The sequence below is a fragment of the Diabrotica undecimpunctata genome, chromosome 6, assembly GCF_040954645.1.
Source record: "Diabrotica undecimpunctata isolate CICGRU chromosome 6, icDiaUnde3, whole genome shotgun sequence".
NCBI classification, from domain to species: Eukaryota; Metazoa; Arthropoda; class Insecta; order Coleoptera; family Chrysomelidae; genus Diabrotica; species Diabrotica undecimpunctata.
The window spans coordinates 146543563-146562045 of NC_092808.1; the positions used below are offsets into that span (position 1 = coordinate 146543563).

Consider the following 18483-nt stretch of genomic DNA (forward strand, 5'->3'; position numbering starts at 1 on the left):
GAAAAGAGTTGACACGGTAATGACACGGTCCAAACCCGGAAGACGAATAAACTATAATTCTGACTCTGGCCGTGGAAGCCTACGATTTCATTTCATTCATTTAAACATTATTTTTACATAGTGCATTTGTTGTTCTTTATTTCTGCTTAAAATTTAGCGGAGTACATCATAACCAATCTTACAACTGTCTTATACTTTGCACATAGAATGTACATTTCAGTTTTGTTGGAATTCTTCGTCACAGAACATACTAACCTCCTCTAACCCTATTTCACGCTTCCCCATCTATCTCTCAATTTACCCATTACTGTTTGCTTACGCTTTATATAAACAAAAATAAAAATCAAAAAGGAGAAAAAAAAAGGAAGTTGAGCAGTCAAAAAATTGATGATAGTCATTTTCCATTTATTTGACTTTGCGATGAATGTTAGATCATTCCGACCCTGTCTACACGACGTTAGCAAACTCTTTCGCGGCACTACACACGCTTTACGGAATGTTATATTAACTTCTCTACAATGAGAGTGAAGAATATAATCGAAACGACAATAAATTTAGATGCAAACTCACCTGGGGAGTATTTTGGGATTTGCCCAGCTCGATTTCTCGTTTCAAATAAAAAAAACAAATACATTATTTGATAACATTTAAAAATAAACTATCTTTATGGATACCGACAGGGGTCTTTAAATAAATACCTGATCACTAATTTAGTGCGGATTAATAAATAATGTCTGTTGAATTTAAATATCGCGGGATATTCTGTTAACTAATGAAAGGAAATTGATTTATAGTATTTCTAATTACGTGTTAATCGACATTGTAAATCTTTTGTGTTTATTTCGAAATTTGGCAATTAGGTTCTTGTTACGGGCATTATCAGTTTTTTCAGAATGTGAGTTTCAACATCCCTTTTATGTAAAATATATATATATATATATATATATATATATATATATATATATATATATATATATATATATATATATATAAATATGCATAAATTCGCAGTATATGAATATACTGAGAAAATGAGAACGTTGTGACCTGTTTTAATTCATTTTAAGGAAAAATATAAACTAAATCAAGATCGGAACGGATTTGCAAAAATTAATCAATGTATTACATGACAGCAAGATTAAGATGGCTAAAAAAGTTTTTTCTACGCAGTTAATACCTAATGTAGGTACGCGTACCTTCTACATAGCTATTTTGGTAGGACTCGGTGACAAAAGGGAGTTTTATTACCTCGAGAATTCTCGACGGGACTACGAAGAATAAATCCTGCACTAAGATAAGTCAGGCGACGTCTTGGATTGGAATGACTTTTGAAGATTTCACTCCCCCTCCTAGAAGCTCTTTAAAACCATGTTTATCCTGTGAAACAAAATAAAGTCTGGTAAAAACCCATTACACTTGTTTTCGATATTTATTGTCTAATATTAAACACAACTTTATTAGTCCCATGACATTTTTTTATTTGTTGCATTTAATATTTGTTGGAAGTTTTTGACTAAAAAATATGGGATGCTAAAACGTGGTACGTAGGTTTTTCTCGCTGTAAGGAAAAACTCTATTAAATTTTAGTGCAGTACCAGATTTTTAAAATCTTCTCAAATTCTTATGCCTTCTCTTTCCCTTACGGAGTCCTGAAACTTGGTGCACAGGTTCCTATAAGGAAAAACCCTATTTAATTTTAGGTTATTAGTAAGTGTGTTTCTTCCTCTCATAATATTATGCCTCTTTATCTTCTTACAAAAAGAGTACTGAAGTTTTACAACATGGTACATAGTTTGCTCCTGGTATAAGAAACCACCCTTTTAAATACGAGATCAATTAAACTTCCACTTCTCATATTTTTATGCCTTTTTTAATTCTTGTACATTCTCTTGATGTAACCCAAAACCCTATAGAAGATGGAGTCACTACGTCTTTTTCTTTTTTATCTCACATTCTCATGCCTTTTTTCTTTCAAGAAAAGTCCTATTGAACTTGAATTCAATGGTAATTTTTCTCCTTCTTATCTTATCATTCCTAGAGTCTTTAAACTTACTACAGAGAAATATTTCAATATAAGACATAGTTTTTTCTCCCATATTTTTGCGGCCATTGATCATCTGTCATTCTTTTCAGGTGACCATTCCACTTGAGTTGTTTTAGTTTAATGATTTCTTTAGTGGTAACATTTATTCCCGTTTTCCTTCTGATGTGTTTGTCTCCCTCTTTATCTAGCCTAACTTTTCTACATCACAGTCTCCAGTACAATAATCTGCATAAAGATTCTTGTGGTGTGACTCATCAAGATTATCCTTCTGTGGTCCTCACAATTTCTTGCCTTTTTTCTTTTGGAGACGCTGGGTATATGCAAGTGTTCCACACTGGGGGCATTTCTGTATTATATACATATGTCATTGAATAAGTACGTAAATTTATTAACTGCAATTTGGCTGAGGTGATAACAGTGTTACTACAGAGTCTTCTGCAGGAGCTTTGTTGCACTTTATTTTTTTATAGCTATATAACTTCTGCTATAAATATCTGCTGCTGTCAATGCTGACATTTGGTCTATTGACTGTAGATAATTGTAGGAGTTATCTGTTATAATTTTGGTTTTGCTTTTTAGTGGCTATTACCATTTTGGGCTTACAGAGACCTGCAACTTTTTTTATTTTTTGATAGGTTTCAGTTTTTATGTTCTTGCTAAAGTTGTGCTAACTCTTTATACCTCTGGTCCATAGATTGTTCATTATCTACCCGTATAGGTTTCTAAATTGCCTTGCTTACATAATCTTGTTTCTCATCCAGGGCTTTCTTTTTATAAAATTTCATATCCCAATTTTGGTTTTTCCTGCTTCTATATCTGTCTTTTTGAGACTTGTCCATGTGTTTCCAATCGTACAGATCACAGTCACAGAACACAGATCACAAATCTACACGACAACTACAAGTACAGAGTTTCAGGTTTTACGTGAATTTTATTTTGTCTCTTCAGACTTTTCGATAAACTCTTTAGATAGATTAGAAGCCTAAAACTACTTTAAGATATCGGAGATCAGATACTTTTATAATATCCGCATTAACTATCATCCTTTTAAGATATCGGCGGGTAGTTCTCTTTTTATTGCACATAAAAACACAATATTCAGAATGAGACAACTAAATGAGCAACTATAATTACCGCAAAACCATTAGAAGTAGCAAAGAAAGAAAACGTTATGAGTATAATTAGTAAGAATATAATATGCAAACATGATGAAGTTATAAAATATCTAAGATATTGATTTTCGGGATACTACTGAAGGATATGAAGAGTTTTGACCCCGAAATAATATAATATATATGATATATATAATAAAAAATAATACAATAATATAAACCTATGGAGGTATAAATGCTAAAAATCGAATTAGAAGATCGAAAAAGTAATCATTTTATCGATAAGAAATTTACACGTAGCTGGATGTGTTAATTCAGCAAGTTTTAGATACATAGAAACTCGTTACTAATACGCTAGACAGTTGAGACAATGTCAGACTCGATAGCATGTAATTGCAAACACAAAAAAAGAAGGTAAGAATTTTTTTTCTCAGAAACAAAATTTTCACCGAAACTCAAAAAACACGATGAATCATGATAGATTCAAATTTCTCCAAATTGTACAAAATTAAATATCCGTAGCTAATAATGGCATTGTAAACTAAAATAAGTTCTAACACTTTCAATTCTATAAATCTTAACTTTAAAGTAAAAAAAAGAGCTTAAGTCCGGATCTGTTATGGAGGACTGCGACAACATCGAACGAAGACGCGGCTAAACGACCTTCAAGGGCCTTGCATCCAATTCTTGAGATTAAATTCACACATATGTACGTCCGACGATTATATTTATGTGTGTTATTTAGATTGGACTGCGATCTTCAAAACTGCAAATTCAATATATCACTGATTCCGAACGGTGTATCCATTTCTATTAAGTATAGGTATATTGGTTTCTTTGTTTAAAAGAAATAAATTAGCATAAAATTTTAAAAGTATGATTGTTTAAATTGATTTTGAGATAATGTCCTGTATGATGTCCAAGATATGGTATGATGGCCATAATATACAGTGAGCATCTAAGCGATCCCTAACCCTCAACTATTAACTCTTTAAGTATAGTTTCTACAAGATTTTAGTTACGTTACAATTGGCGAAACCCGAAGGAACTAGACGAGTAGATTGAGGCGGAAGGATGGGGTAAATAAGAATGCCTGGAAGATTAGAGTTGCAAGTTATCCCTAAGGAAAGAAGAATTTTTGGGTTATCCCTCCGCACGTTATTCAAAATTTCATGGACATAGCCTGCTAACAGCGAAGCGTTATTAAGAAGAGCAGGTACAGAAAGATTACTTTCAAGTACTGTGACCCAAAGGAAAATTTCCTCTCTGGACCACTTGTTGAGAGGTTGGCCAACCTCATGCTGTAAGGTAAAATAGAGGCTAAGAAGCTAGATTTAGACTAGAACTGCAATTAGAATTAAAATAAAAAAAGAATAAGTTGAAATTAAATAAATATTTAATCGAGCTTAATGATTCAGTACAATAGTGAATTACTCTAAGGATACTAATATCACTAGGTATCTTCACAAAGTGTTTGATGCCTACGATCTAGTTTCTTACAGTCATGAAAAATATGGTTGACTGCTTCAGATGTTGCATCACAAGTCTGTACTTTAAGTCTCTATAAAAAAGACTCATTGTATGCAGGTATTTTGCCTGACGCATGTCCAGTAAGTACGCCCGTTATAATTCTGAGCTGATTCCTGTTTTTCTCCGCAGTATTTTAGCCCTCTTAGCACATGCCTGTCCAATATACAGTTTATTATGTTCTTCATACCAAGAAGTTCTTTTTGGATTTCTTGGTCTCTAACAAAATTAACATATACCAAGAAGAGTGCTTCATTATCAGGTAACATTGGCTCGTCCAGCTGAATTGCGAAATAGTTTAGTTGCAGATAAGTACACAAAAATCTTCAACGTCATGGCTCATTTCATCAATACGTCTTTAAACTATGTTGTTGCTCTCAAAAAAAATCTTTTGAAGAACAGCTTTTAACACCTCCTCAACATTTGACAAAATCAGTTGATCTTCGATATTATGAGGTTTTCGAGATTTAGCTAGGACTACTAAGATATTATAAGATACCAGCAAACCACCATTGTCTCTTATTGAAATTGAAGCAAACATATTTTCCACTATAGTTATTTTGTGAAGTTTTTCTTTTATATTTTTATAGTACAACATATATTTACTTACTTTATCAGACTGGCGCCTTCCTAGAAGATCCTATAGATTTGATGGTTTCATAACTTCATTACTTAAGGTTTGGTTGTACGAAAGGCAAATGAGCAGATGTTACTTCGACGTGGGTGAAATAAAGCTGACCTTCAAATAATCAAGGCAGTATAGCCTTGCATTTTGTTATTATTGCAATTGTTTTATATAATTCCTTGATCTAAGATTAATTATATAATTCCTTGATCCTTGCTTCGATGTTGGATTGTATTCCAAAAGTTTGACCTTTACTGCTTTTGTTATTATGTCAAAAAGTATGTATGAGGAAATGTAAAGCGTGTATTCTAAATAATTTGCAGTAAATACATTGTTTTAGTATAAACATGTTAATACGTGTATCCACTCCACATTTAGGACAAGATAATATAATATTATTTGTAATATATTAAAATTACAAATATTTTGAATTTTTCTCATTATTCATCAATTATTTTTTTAAGTAGAAATCATTATGACCACACGTGTTGTCTCTGCTAGCATCACGTTGTTTGCGCGTCTGTAGTTAATCTTAAATACAGAAAGCCAGAAATCAGAATTTAAATTTATTATATTGTTAACAATATAACAACTCTACTATAATAACAATCCTCGGAATGTCTTCGCATTTCTTCTACAATAAGATACGTTCATAATATATTATCTTACTGATAAACGAGCAAAACTCCTGAAATTCGGCAATGGTTAGGTGTCTCCATAAATCAGTTTAATTACATTATAAAACATGTGTAAGTAGCCGAGGATTACGACCGGTGTCAGTACTTCAAGGTCAAAAAACAACTTGTTTACAAAATAATTGCGATTCTAATTCATGCAAGCCAGTGAGCTGGTGGTAATTTATGGCGTTTCTTAATTTTCTGCTAGAACTTACCCACATTAATTATGTTTAAATACCCTATCATTTTGTCTGCTATATTTTACCCAAAAAAGCTATTGTTTGTAATTATTGTACTCGTATATCGCTTACAAGTTTATAAATATATACAGAATTTTACTGGTTTTACATAAGAGAAAAAACGAGTGATTTTATATCAATAACTAAGTGTCAAGATAAAAATCAAATTTGAGTTAGACCTGTAAAACTAATTGATTGTACTACCAGTAACTTAAAAGCCAGCAAATACCACAATCATATTAGTCTATACTAGACCTGAGATGTGTGTGCCAAGTTCGTTGTTGTAATCATGTCATATTTTATTACTTGAAAGGCAGCCTATGAAATTCACCAAGAAAATATTGTACGCTTCTAACAGAAGCACTTGGTCAAAGATAGATCAATGTCAACAACACCTACATGCCGAATTTTGCACGAAATACCCACATATTCAGGTATCTAAACAGTGTGTAGCAGATCAATACCGGGTAATGATAAGAAATAATTTTGTCTCATACACTAGAAATAACACTATCAGAAGCGAAGTCGAATAAGATATTTATAATCATCAGTATTGGTTGATCTAATCCCTAATGAAAGACCTGTCCAGATTCTTAAGCTTACCATGACGAACAATGAGTTACGTGATGATTTGGTAAGGAAAATAACACGTTTTGTGTAAGAGTTTAATGGTACAAACCCATGTAGCAGACCACTACTATCAAAAAGAACCTCTTGTAAGAAGCTAGGTGTGTTATTAAAAATTATTCATCTAATTATCCACCTATGTCCCATCCAATTATGTCGTAGACGCTTTTACATTGTAGTAGCTAATTTACTGCGCAGCAATAGCTAATGTAATATACAATAAAATCAGAAAACGACTTGATTTAACATCGGAAAAACTGACTTCAGAATACCATCATGGGAAAAAAAAGTTTGTTAAGGAAAATTAAGTTACTGCCTAAGAACAGTGGACAATTTACAGAATGCGTTTGAGGAGTCATAAATAGAAAGGTAAGAAAACAAATTAAAGAAATATAAGAACCACAATTCATGCACAACATGCTCAAACAGTTCTTGAACATCTTCAAACAAAAACATTTGTTTCTGGAGATCGCCTAAAGTCAGTAAAAGTGAAAACTGTGATAATAAACTATTTGAACATTCTGGGAAGGTTTTCTATATGAAAGTAAGAATTATACGCAAACCGGAAAGAAATTCATGAGTTTTTTGTTACAACTAACAACACCAGCTACTTTTAACATTAAGACTGAATAGCTCAATGAAACTAGATACATCGGTCAAGATTATAGTCATTCTCGATACGCAACTTTTACTACTAAAGAAGTTTTGCGAATTATCAAATAGCTTCATAATCTCTGCTGGCAATCTCCGGGACTAAATAAAGTTCACGATTTCTGATTAAAAAAGATTTGTTTTAGTTAGTTGTTGCCATAACTTAATTAATGTGAACACTGTCAAATACTGAAATAAGTATTTGCTATATACATAACCTTATCATCAAGCAGAGAGTGGGTTTAAAATTGACTATTTCACTAGACTATTTTTAACTGGTAAAACGTCATAGCAACGCCACGTTTCCTACTGACAAAACTCCTTCCTGACCGTGACTTTTCAGCGACAAAATGATGACAGATCCGTCACGAAGGTGTCTGGTAATTCTATTGTTGTCAGTTTGACAAACGTCATTGAGGGGTAATCAATTTTGGATAGATATAATGAATCCAGGCGAAAAATCAAGATTTGGATGCCAGTCAAGTGAAAAAATCAAAAAATTGGTTTCGGAAAATGTCCCATTTAACACGCAGAGGTCCAGAAGCTCTATTTGGACCCAATTTTCGGAATTCCTATGGGTGAGACAGTTGAAAGATGTCCTACCATAACGGAGCTAGCAAAAATTCTCGAGGATTATGCCTTTAACATGAAAAAAGGCAATGACGAAGATTATAAAGAGTCGTCTGTAAAGTCAATGTGGAATACTACAGCAAAAATGGTATAAGGAATATATTTTACGGAGTACGGCATAAAAGTCGACCCTTTCACAGATATATCTTTCAAATGTGCAAGATTTGCCAGAGATACCAAGCGGAGGCAGCTTCAAAGTGTTAAAGAAAAAAGAATTATCCACCGAAGAACTATTAAAAATCTTCCAAAGCTACGACGAAGAAACCCCCGATGGAGCACAAAAAAGTTTTTTGACCTTTGCTCATTTGAACTTGCTTGGAGAGGCAATGAGGCCGTAAACTTCAAGATTAACTTTTTCCAGAAGGAATTTAAAAGGCTAACGCAGCAGTTTAAAATTCTAGATGAATCTGCGGATTAGAATAGAATATGCAGGTGTCTGATCGGCCTATGGTGGAGCAGTACGGCAAGAGATAAGTGCTTGCGCCTCGGTGATACTCCTCCATAGATCCCTACTGGAAGGGCGTGGCGCCTAAATATGTATATACATATATATATAATGAATAAAACAGATCATTAAATATTAATATAAGGCTAAAAATGACAAATGCATGTATTTACTGAATAGTATTTAAAGAGTCATCAGTCAAAAAAAAAAAAAAAAAAGATGACCAATCTCGTCCCCAATCCCCAATACGCTAATAGAAATCGAAAAGTCGCTCATAGAACTTGTGGAAAAAATATGTGTATTTGGGTCACGAAATAAGGTTAACGCGAGATAACCAAACATGCGAGCTACTCAGAAGAATAAGTCTGGGTTGGGCTGCATTCGGAAAAATGAGAGACGTATTTAAAACAAATATACCGATCCATTTAAAAAGAAAAGCTTTTAACCAGTGCGTTCTACCAGTCCTCACATACCGAGCAGAAACCTTAACTCTCACAAAAACATCAGCCGAAAAATTGAGAAGGACACAACGAAAGATGGAGAGATCAATGCTTGGAATAAGCTTAAGAAATAGAATAAGAAACGAGGAAGTTCGTAGACGAACCGGAGTGGAAGACATTATCGAACATATTACAAGGCAAAAATGGAGATAGGCAGGACATGTTGCAAGAATGAAAGACGACAGTTGGACAAAAAAATTGCTTGAGTGGAGACCACGGGCTGACAAGCGAAGCCGAGGAAGACCCCCAACGCGATGGACCGACGACCTCAAAAGAATCGTGACCAATTGGATAGCAGAGGCGCAGAACAGAAGCAGATGGAAAAGTCTAGAGGAGGCCTATGTTCAACAATGGACAACTCAGGGCTGATTGATGATGATGCATGATTTAAAGAGTATTTAACACAAATAAAATAAAATATTGTAGGTATAGCAGGAGTTTGTTTATAAAGAAATTTTTGGCTTTAAAAAATTTATAAAATAATATCTATTGTTTTAAAACTGTTTTTTTTTTGTTACATATCAAAGCCAAAATTAATTGTAATGATAATTACATTTTTAACTTAAATTTTACGTTTCGTACATATACTCTTTTCAACAAAATTCTTATCCTATCTTTACATAATCTCTCTTAATAAAATAATCTTTTTTGAAAACGATGTGTTTCACCGTTTCTTACCGTTCACCCCAACTGGAAGGATGGATCTTGGTTCAAAAACTGTCCACATGGAATCAACACCGTGTCTAAGTGGACAAAAATGTCAGCTGAAAAAATTTTAATAGACAAAAAAACACATAACATAACAAACGATTCTCATCGATCTTCAGCTGTGTCAGCCTTGTTCAAGCAAGGTGGTTCTGAACAGGAGTTAAATAAATTAACGGGTCACTCAAATGCAAGCTCTCTAAAACCATATATGCAGATGGATTCCAGTCACCACCAGAAGTTGATCGAAAATCTCAGAACAACAAATGAAGCTGGACCTTAATAATTGTACATTTAATATTGTTAACAAAGAAATAAAGATTATGTTTCGTTGATATGGTGTAACACTTCCGTGCTACAATGATATATACAAGGCCAGAATCGCTCACTGTCGATGAGAATTGGGCGGGGTTTTCTTAAACATATAGAAACTATATCGTATCTTAAATTTAAGCACAATTAGATAATATTTTATTATTGGACGCCACAAAATAATAACATAAAAAAATTAAGATTTATTGAAAGTTTACAAGAAAACTATTCTTTATTATTTCTTAGTAATGAACAAAAAGAAAACATTAAAAGTTACGTCATCCCAAAGGGATTCCAAAATATTATTTTATGTTAACATTATCATAAACAAAAAATCTTTGTATCGTATTAAATTAAGAATTGGTTATAAAGAAAATGAATGTATATATATATATATATATATATATATATATATATATATATATATATATATATATATATATATATTAACCCCAAATTTCGAAATTTGTTTACATTGAAAATAATATAGTTATTTATCAACTAGGAATAATGAAGAAAATAAACCTTTAAATAAAATAGAACACTTCACTATATTTTCATTTCTTTTTTTTTGAGTTCATAATCATTTCCGTTGTCTTAAAAGTAGGTATAATAAAAATTGGTACAACCTTAATCTGCTCTGTTTCTTTCCTTATTTAATCAGTCACCAAATAAACCATTGATTCGGCTACGTCTTATATCAATCCACCACCATCCTAGATAAGAGGGGTTAGGTATTCCATAAAAAGATACCGCTACTAGGCCATGATCTGGAATAACTCCATACCAATATTATCTTGCGACAATGTATCAGAAAAATATCAGCATTATAGCCTCTCCAATAAGGGTCTAAAAAAATAAATATCTATCTGAAATATGAACAAGAAAAGGATTGTTTAGCTCACCTCTGAAATGAGACCCACTTTGGAAATACGTCTTAACGGTTGGACGGTCTTAACAGAAAAGAGCGAAACGCTATTCTTGCGCTCTCTGGAAATTGGGCGTGAGTGATAAGTTGAAAAATATGCTCATCTACCGGATATATTTGGGAATTACAGAAGAATCCTTGAGTCGGCTACAGGTAGGTACTTGACAGATAGATGGGGTTACTAGTTTTATTTAAAAAAAATATAATCGAATTTTATAATGATTTTCTTTTAAATCTTTTGAAACGGTTACAATGGTGCATTAATTGTCTCGTGAAATAGTCTTGTCGAATATCATTCGAGAGAAAATTATTTACCGGCAAAATTTTCTCTTATGATATATACGAATATTACATACACACTTAAAATTATTAAAATGTCGATGATTACAGATTTAACCGTCACATTTCTTTCTTTCTTTTTGAATCCTGTAAAATAAATTAACTTTAAAATAATTTTTAATAAATATCAAATCAAATAACAATAATAATAAGAAACGTAGTACATATCTCTTCTATTATAGTCAGAATTGAACGGAAACTAAATGTTAAATAATCCATGAAGATTATTTATTAAACAAACAAATTAAATATATAATTAAAACTAATATCATTATTATAATTCAAAAAAGACGAAGAACTTAAAATAGGAAATAAATCATTAAATATTAATAATAATACTAGTAGCAAAAACATTTATTGTAAACTACCAATTAAAATTGGTATTACGTAATTATTGGAAGGTATAATTATTAGAATGATTACAATTCTGACTGAGACGAGCAAATGATACTCGGGGAGGTCGTTAACATCTTTAAATAAAAATAAATACATTAGGTTTTATTTTATATAAATCTAAGAAGAACAAAAAAATTGTCGAAGGATATAATTAAAGAAGGCAAATGTGGATTGTGATAAAACCAAGATTGAAAATTGTGAGAAAATTTGAAAGATTCGGAAAAGGTTAATTTTAAAATATAACTAACTCTCAGTTAAAAATTCTTTTATGTGTGAATTCGCTGATACCAACAAAAAAAGTTGTAGTATTCCTTAGTGCAATTTTTTTAATCCAAAACAAGAACGTGAAGCTCTGTTAAGATGTTGGAATGGCTACTAAGAGGTATATTTGAGAGAATACCACTTCGAAAGATTGTTGGGACCGTAAGTGAAAATGAGCTATGACTTCGCAGATATGGCTTCAAATATGTCTATGAATTATACCGGTAAAGGAATCCAGCGATGAAGGACCATAAAGGAAACGCGAATGTTCTTCCACGTATTTTCTGTTGGGCATCAAACTCTTGTGACGAATGAAATTATACATTTTACCGATTTATTAAGAAAACAAAAACTTTACACTTTGTTACATGAATTAATTTGCTCTTGTATACTGCGGTATGTAAAGAGAAAGAGAGAGAGAAAGAGAGAGAGAGACAGAGAGATAGAGAGAAAGGCAGAGAGAGAGACAGGGAGAGAGAAAAGTAAAAAAAAATGTCAAGAGCGATGAGCTTTGTAGAGAAACTTTTTTGAGACTTTGAGGGCTAGGACAACAAATTCAAGTATTAGAAGATAGGTAGCTAGGTACTGAAAAAACTTGTGAAATTCCAAAGCTTATGCCATGGACGTTTTATTTATACGTCCATGGCTTATGCTTTTATTGCTTATTCCGTTGCTTGTATGGCTTACATCACAGGGGGTATACAACTTTGGCTTTTAAGGACGCATAGGGTTTTACCGCGACGGCTGTCGACAACACACTAACAATCAAGTTTTAGTAAAGGCTTCAACACATGGTCGCTTTGATTCGAGCGAGGATTTCGATTTAGGCGTTGTGGGAAAAATCTGCTCTGCCCAGAGTGTTCGTTTTGCCTCACATTCCCGTATATATGTACAATAATTATTTATTTTCGTGTAACATGTAACATTAACAATGACGTGTAACATTGTGAAATTAAAAAAATTACTATTTTTATAACACAAAAACTTATAAAACATATATTTTACAGGCAAGTAGTTGCTCATCGCACGCCACTGATGTGGCTGGATGCAAAATATTAAAAATTTAATGAATTTATTGATTTACCAAAAAGAATACATTAAATTATTGACTTAATATATAATGTTAGCTGTTTAACATTAAAATATCGGGGATAATTATATTCACATTAATCACCTATCAAATTCACGTCGAATATTGTAGCCGATAATGTGACGTCAGTTCCGTCGTTAACCAGCTACATGTAATAATATCAACGTGTTCCATCATTTGTATCTTATATCGACGGTTTATTCGATCACTTCTACATGTTTGGCAAATTCCACAACATAATTTGTGGTCTTTTTGAGATTTGAGAACTTACTGATAGTTTTTAGGGTCTGATAATTTTAGTAACCTTTAAAATGAAAAACATGTTTTCCAGAAAATTCTTTTATTTTATTTGATATAGTCAACTCCCTTTAAGACAACGATTACAACGATTCCGGCAATTTTTAAACTTCTTTATGCCGTCCGAATATTACGATGGATAAAGCTCTGCAAAATATGCTTTTGTTTCGTCAATTATTTATTCGTTTGATATATTTTTTATTTATATTTATATCTTCAGATTTGGGAACAGATAATAATCGCAAGGGGCCAAATCAGGAGAATAAGCCGGATGAAAAAGTAATTCGAAACCCAACTCACAAATTTTTGTCATTGTCACAACGCTCTTATGAACCGATCTGAGTCTTGCGGCAACAACATTTTTCTCCTCTGCTTATGGGGCCATTTCTCACTGAGTACTTACTTTAATTCGTGAAATAATGCACTGTGTGTACAGTGTAGTAGTAGATTAAGGTTTCGTCATTTATTTGGTGGAATACTCTAAAAAGGGGATTGTTACTGACAAAATTTGTATCTAATACTTATTAATAAGTGTTTCTATTTGTTCCAGACCTACGACAGACGACGCTTGTCATCACCAAGTCCGAGTCCGACACGCGAACAACAAAGAAATGTCAAATCCGAATCAACACACGGAAGTTGGTTTAAATCTTTGGATCGATTGTCGCGAAAAAAATCGAAAAAGGTAATAAATTTATTGAGCGATGTGCAACTTCACTTGACAAGAATTTGTTGGTTTTTGTTGTGTTAATTTTTTTTTGTCTGATGTATTATCGAACATCGATTCGTATTACTTCCTCTTTTTAATGTTTTATGAATTAATATTAATTATTGATTTAAAATATATTTTATATTTCGTGCAATAATAAATTTATTAAAATAACAAATTTTTATGAAATAATAGGGAACTATAATAGTCCGTCTCACATTTTATATTCAGTATGGGTTAAATGCGAAAATAGAACAATGTAGTTGCTTGATGTAACTATTATAACCACTTATGTCTGTGTTTGTATTCTGTGCCAATTCAATATTATAGGTTATGTTTTTATATAGTTATTATATAAAATCCGTAAGCTAATTTTCGAAACCAATTCCAGTAACCAATATCAGATGTCGCTATTTGCGTCCATACGAAGCCATGGTAGAGTTGCTTCCTAAGACAGAAGAGATTTATTTTTACGTTCAGAGCGACTGTGAATAGCCGTTCTGAAGAGTCCTTTTAGGGCGAAATACGTATAAGCGGATACACAGACGTTACGTTACGATACGTTAAATCAAATCTTAACTGTCTTTTTCCTAGTTATTATATAGTTTCGTTTACGGTACGAGTAATGGACGCATTCAGGATCAGTTCAGAATCCTCTTAGTAATCGGGTTGTACGCAAGCGCGGTTCATAATCAGTTCGGGATTGATTTACACCGCGAACGAATTTCGAATGAATTTTAACGAGTTTTTATATTTCCAAGGATCATCTACCAGTGGCTACGTGGGTAACAGCGCAAAGATGCCATATTTAGATGGAATTACAAAAACAACCGGTAAAAATGAAAGAAAACGGGAAAACGCTATTTTTGCAATTTTTTGGACTAGTCAAAACAATGTAAAGGCTATTTTTGATTGACGTTTCGGAAATTAAAAATATTTAAAAAAAAACTTTAAAAATGGAGAAAAATTCGTAAAAAATAGGAAAATATAAGACTGCTTACAATATCATATGAAATATATATATAAATACAAATATTCATGCTGTAAACATAAAACAGAGAACAAAAATTTTAAACAGTTATAGTACCTAACGACTTAGGTTTAAAGGTTAACGAGCTGTTTATCTATTTAAATCTCAGAGCACAGAATATACAAAAATGTTTGTAAGTATCTTGAAATTCGTATTGTGCATGTACGAACTCTGAGTTCTCTTCAAATCCCAAGGATCAGTTGTACTGGTTCTGAACTACGGCCAAAGTGACCGCGAACGACAAGATTCTGGACTAGCAGACCCTCTCAGTACAGAACTTGATCTCTGCGAACGCTCATTTGTACACTGCGCATTCGAAGTAATCCTGAACGCGTGCAGAATTCAATCATCGCGGATGAAACTAATTGTATCAACAACTGATACGACAGAACACAAGCATTAACACAAGATTGACATGATTGACAGAAAATGTAAGGGGCAAGAACGCAACGGTAAATACGGATAGAATCATTGAAAAATTCAAAGAATAGTAAAGAGGCATAATATAATCCATAAGAGTCTGTACAGTATATAAAACGTAAGACGGACTTGTAGTTTAGGTTAGGTTAGGTTCAATCATAGACATGTAATACAAATAGACTGATCGCTGCAATACATTACGTGCGACAGTGACCTTCCCATTGGTCCTTTTGGTCACATGGTCAAAAAATCCGGCCCATTAGAAAGAGATGCAGAGACGCTGTATTGCAATGCTCAGTCTATTTGTATTATATATCTATGGGTTCAATACGTTCAATATGAATGGGAACTAACGGGTTAGGGAACGAATAATATTTGGAGATTTAAAAAGTCAAATCAGAAGAAAAAAAATGAAGTAGTAAGATTATTTGGCGATGAGACCACCTATGTTGAGGGGAAAAGGTTAATTACGGTAGGTATTTGAACAAAATGAGTCAAAGATTCTTAACAAACCATTCTAACGAATAAAACGGATACCAAAATCAACAAGTCATCAAAAAACTATTAAAATATGAGCAGAAAGCTTAGACCAAGAAAGTGTACAACTGTTGTATAAAAGCAGGCTAAGCTTCTTCTTCTTTTTCTTCCTTGGCTTTTCCCTTTTCAGTGGTCGCTGTTCCTTAATCTTCTTCGCCATTCATTTCTATCTTTTTTCTTCATTTAAACCATTCTCTCTTAAGACCTCTGCTAGATAATCTCTCCATCTTCTCTCCAGAGTTCCTCTACCTCTCTTGCCTTAACTTCCAATCTAATAGTCACCCCGGCTCTTTTCCTAATCACTTCGTTTGTGATCTTGTCCCTCCTAGTCTTATCCGACATACACCGTAACATTTTCATTTCAGCTAACTCCATCTTCTTCTCCTGAACACTCTTTACAAACCACACTTCATCACCCTACACCAACGCAGGCTTCACCACAATCTTGTATATCTTTCCCCTTTCAGCCCTTTACCGATTTTTCGATCACAGAGTACCCAGCTTATTTGCTTTCAGTTAAACCAACCAGCCTATATCCTGTGGACGATTTCTCGATCTAGTATCCCATTTTCCGGAATTTAAAAGCCAATGTAATTAAATTCTCCTACTCGTCCTAGTTTTTTCCCAAGCAATTCGCGGTCCCTAATCATTCTTGTTCCTTCCAACCAAATAAAGTACGTTTTTGATCTACTAACCTTAAGTCCTTCTCTTCAATAGCCCTTCTCCAACCATCCAACCTCTCCTCCATCATTTCTTTGCTCTACTTTACTAACGCGATCTCATCAACAAAGAGCATTGACCAAGGAGCCCCTGCCTTACCTTCTCTGTCAGTACATCCCTAACAAGGTTAAACAGGTAGGGGCTCAGTAAAGAACATTGATACAAACCAAACCGTCACTGGAAAACTTTTGGTCAATCCGACACAAGTCCTTACTTTAGCTATTTCTGAGCCTTACGTATTTCTAAGGATTTAGTACGCACAAATGCAGGCTGATAAAAAAGGCTGATATCAAAAATTACAAAAAAGCTATGAGTTCATCAAATTAAATGTTTATGATTCACTAATCGAAGCTTTAAGACTGTCAAAAAAGGGAACTAAAACAAAACTTAATTGGTGTGACAATAAAGATGAAAAAGCATATCGAGAAGCACAGGCCAGAGTACGGCTTAAGATGTGCCAGATAAAAATTCGTTGAGTAAGTGAAAAAAGGTTATAATATATATGTATAGATATAATAATTGTTATGGTGTTGAATTTCCAAATGAACGACACATAAACGATTTATAACATAACCAATAAGTGTTTTACGATTCACCGATTATATCAATCAGTTGTATTACATGTTTAATAATGTCTTCAGTTTTGCCTAATTTCTAAAATCACATTCACTACTGTACAGGGTGAAAAGGATGCCAACTTCACCAGCGGAACCGAAGAAGACACTCCCACAAAACCCACGAAAAATCTCCGATTTTTCGGAGACACCGATCAAGAATCGAACGATAGTATACGTCACAAAACTTCCACCAAAACTCGTGCAGGAATACCATCCAGAGCCAGAAGTCAGTCCACACGAGAGCTTCACAATATTTCAGAAGAATTCAAGTCGCCTAGAAATAACTACAAGTCTATGACTAATGTTTCTCAGTCCGAAAAGGAGACGAAAGAATCCAGAAGAAGTTTGAAACCACCGATGTCGCCGAACCATCGAGCTCCATCTAGAGAAACTTCACGGCATGACAAAGAGAGAAGCAGGAGGAGAAAGAATGAAGTTAGCTCGGTGGAAAGTTCCACGGAAGGTGACAGCAGCCAACAGTCGCAAAGAAGTATCGTCTATTTGCATGCTGCTACAGGTACGAATAACGTTTTATACATAAATAAAATTACATTTATAATAAAAAGAATACGCAACTTGTTTTGTTAAAATCCCCTTAATGTCTTTTAAGCATTTGTTATGTGTGCCTTTCTATTTTTGTTAGTCGTTTCAATTGTTGGAAATTCTTTCTTGTTGAATGCTTTTCCAATTATATATATATATATATATATATATATATACATATACATATATATATATATATATATATATATATATATATATATATATATATATATATATATATATATATATATATAAGAAAAAAGAAGTACTTGTGACTCGTTTGGAACAAATATATAACTGTTTTGGATGGGTTGGAGTCAATAATAGGGCTATTGGTTAACTATTTTTTTATTCTCGAGCTTTCAATTGTGTTTACAATTATTATCAAGAGCTAAAAAAGACAAAATACTTACAAGGTTGAACTAAAAAGAAAAAACAATTTTTGTTAACTTACCAAATAAAAATTAGTTTGGTAAGTAAAAATCACTGCTTACATGTTCAA

General features: G+C 33.0%; 1 protein-coding gene across 7 annotated transcripts in view; it reads left to right on the forward strand.

Annotated features, from left to right (window-relative positions):
• Positions 1-18483, forward strand: part of blo (bloated) — a 524956-nt gene that overhangs the window by 496158 nt on the left and 10315 nt on the right. For all 7 annotated transcript variants that reach the window (XM_072535671.1, XM_072535677.1, XM_072535673.1 and 4 more), the window contains 2 exons: positions 13956-14090; positions 17502-17955. In XM_072535671.1, coding sequence (XP_072391772.1) covers positions 13956-14090; positions 17502-17955 — 589 coding nt within the window. The remainder of the gene's footprint in view (positions 1-13955; positions 14091-17501; positions 17956-18483) is intronic.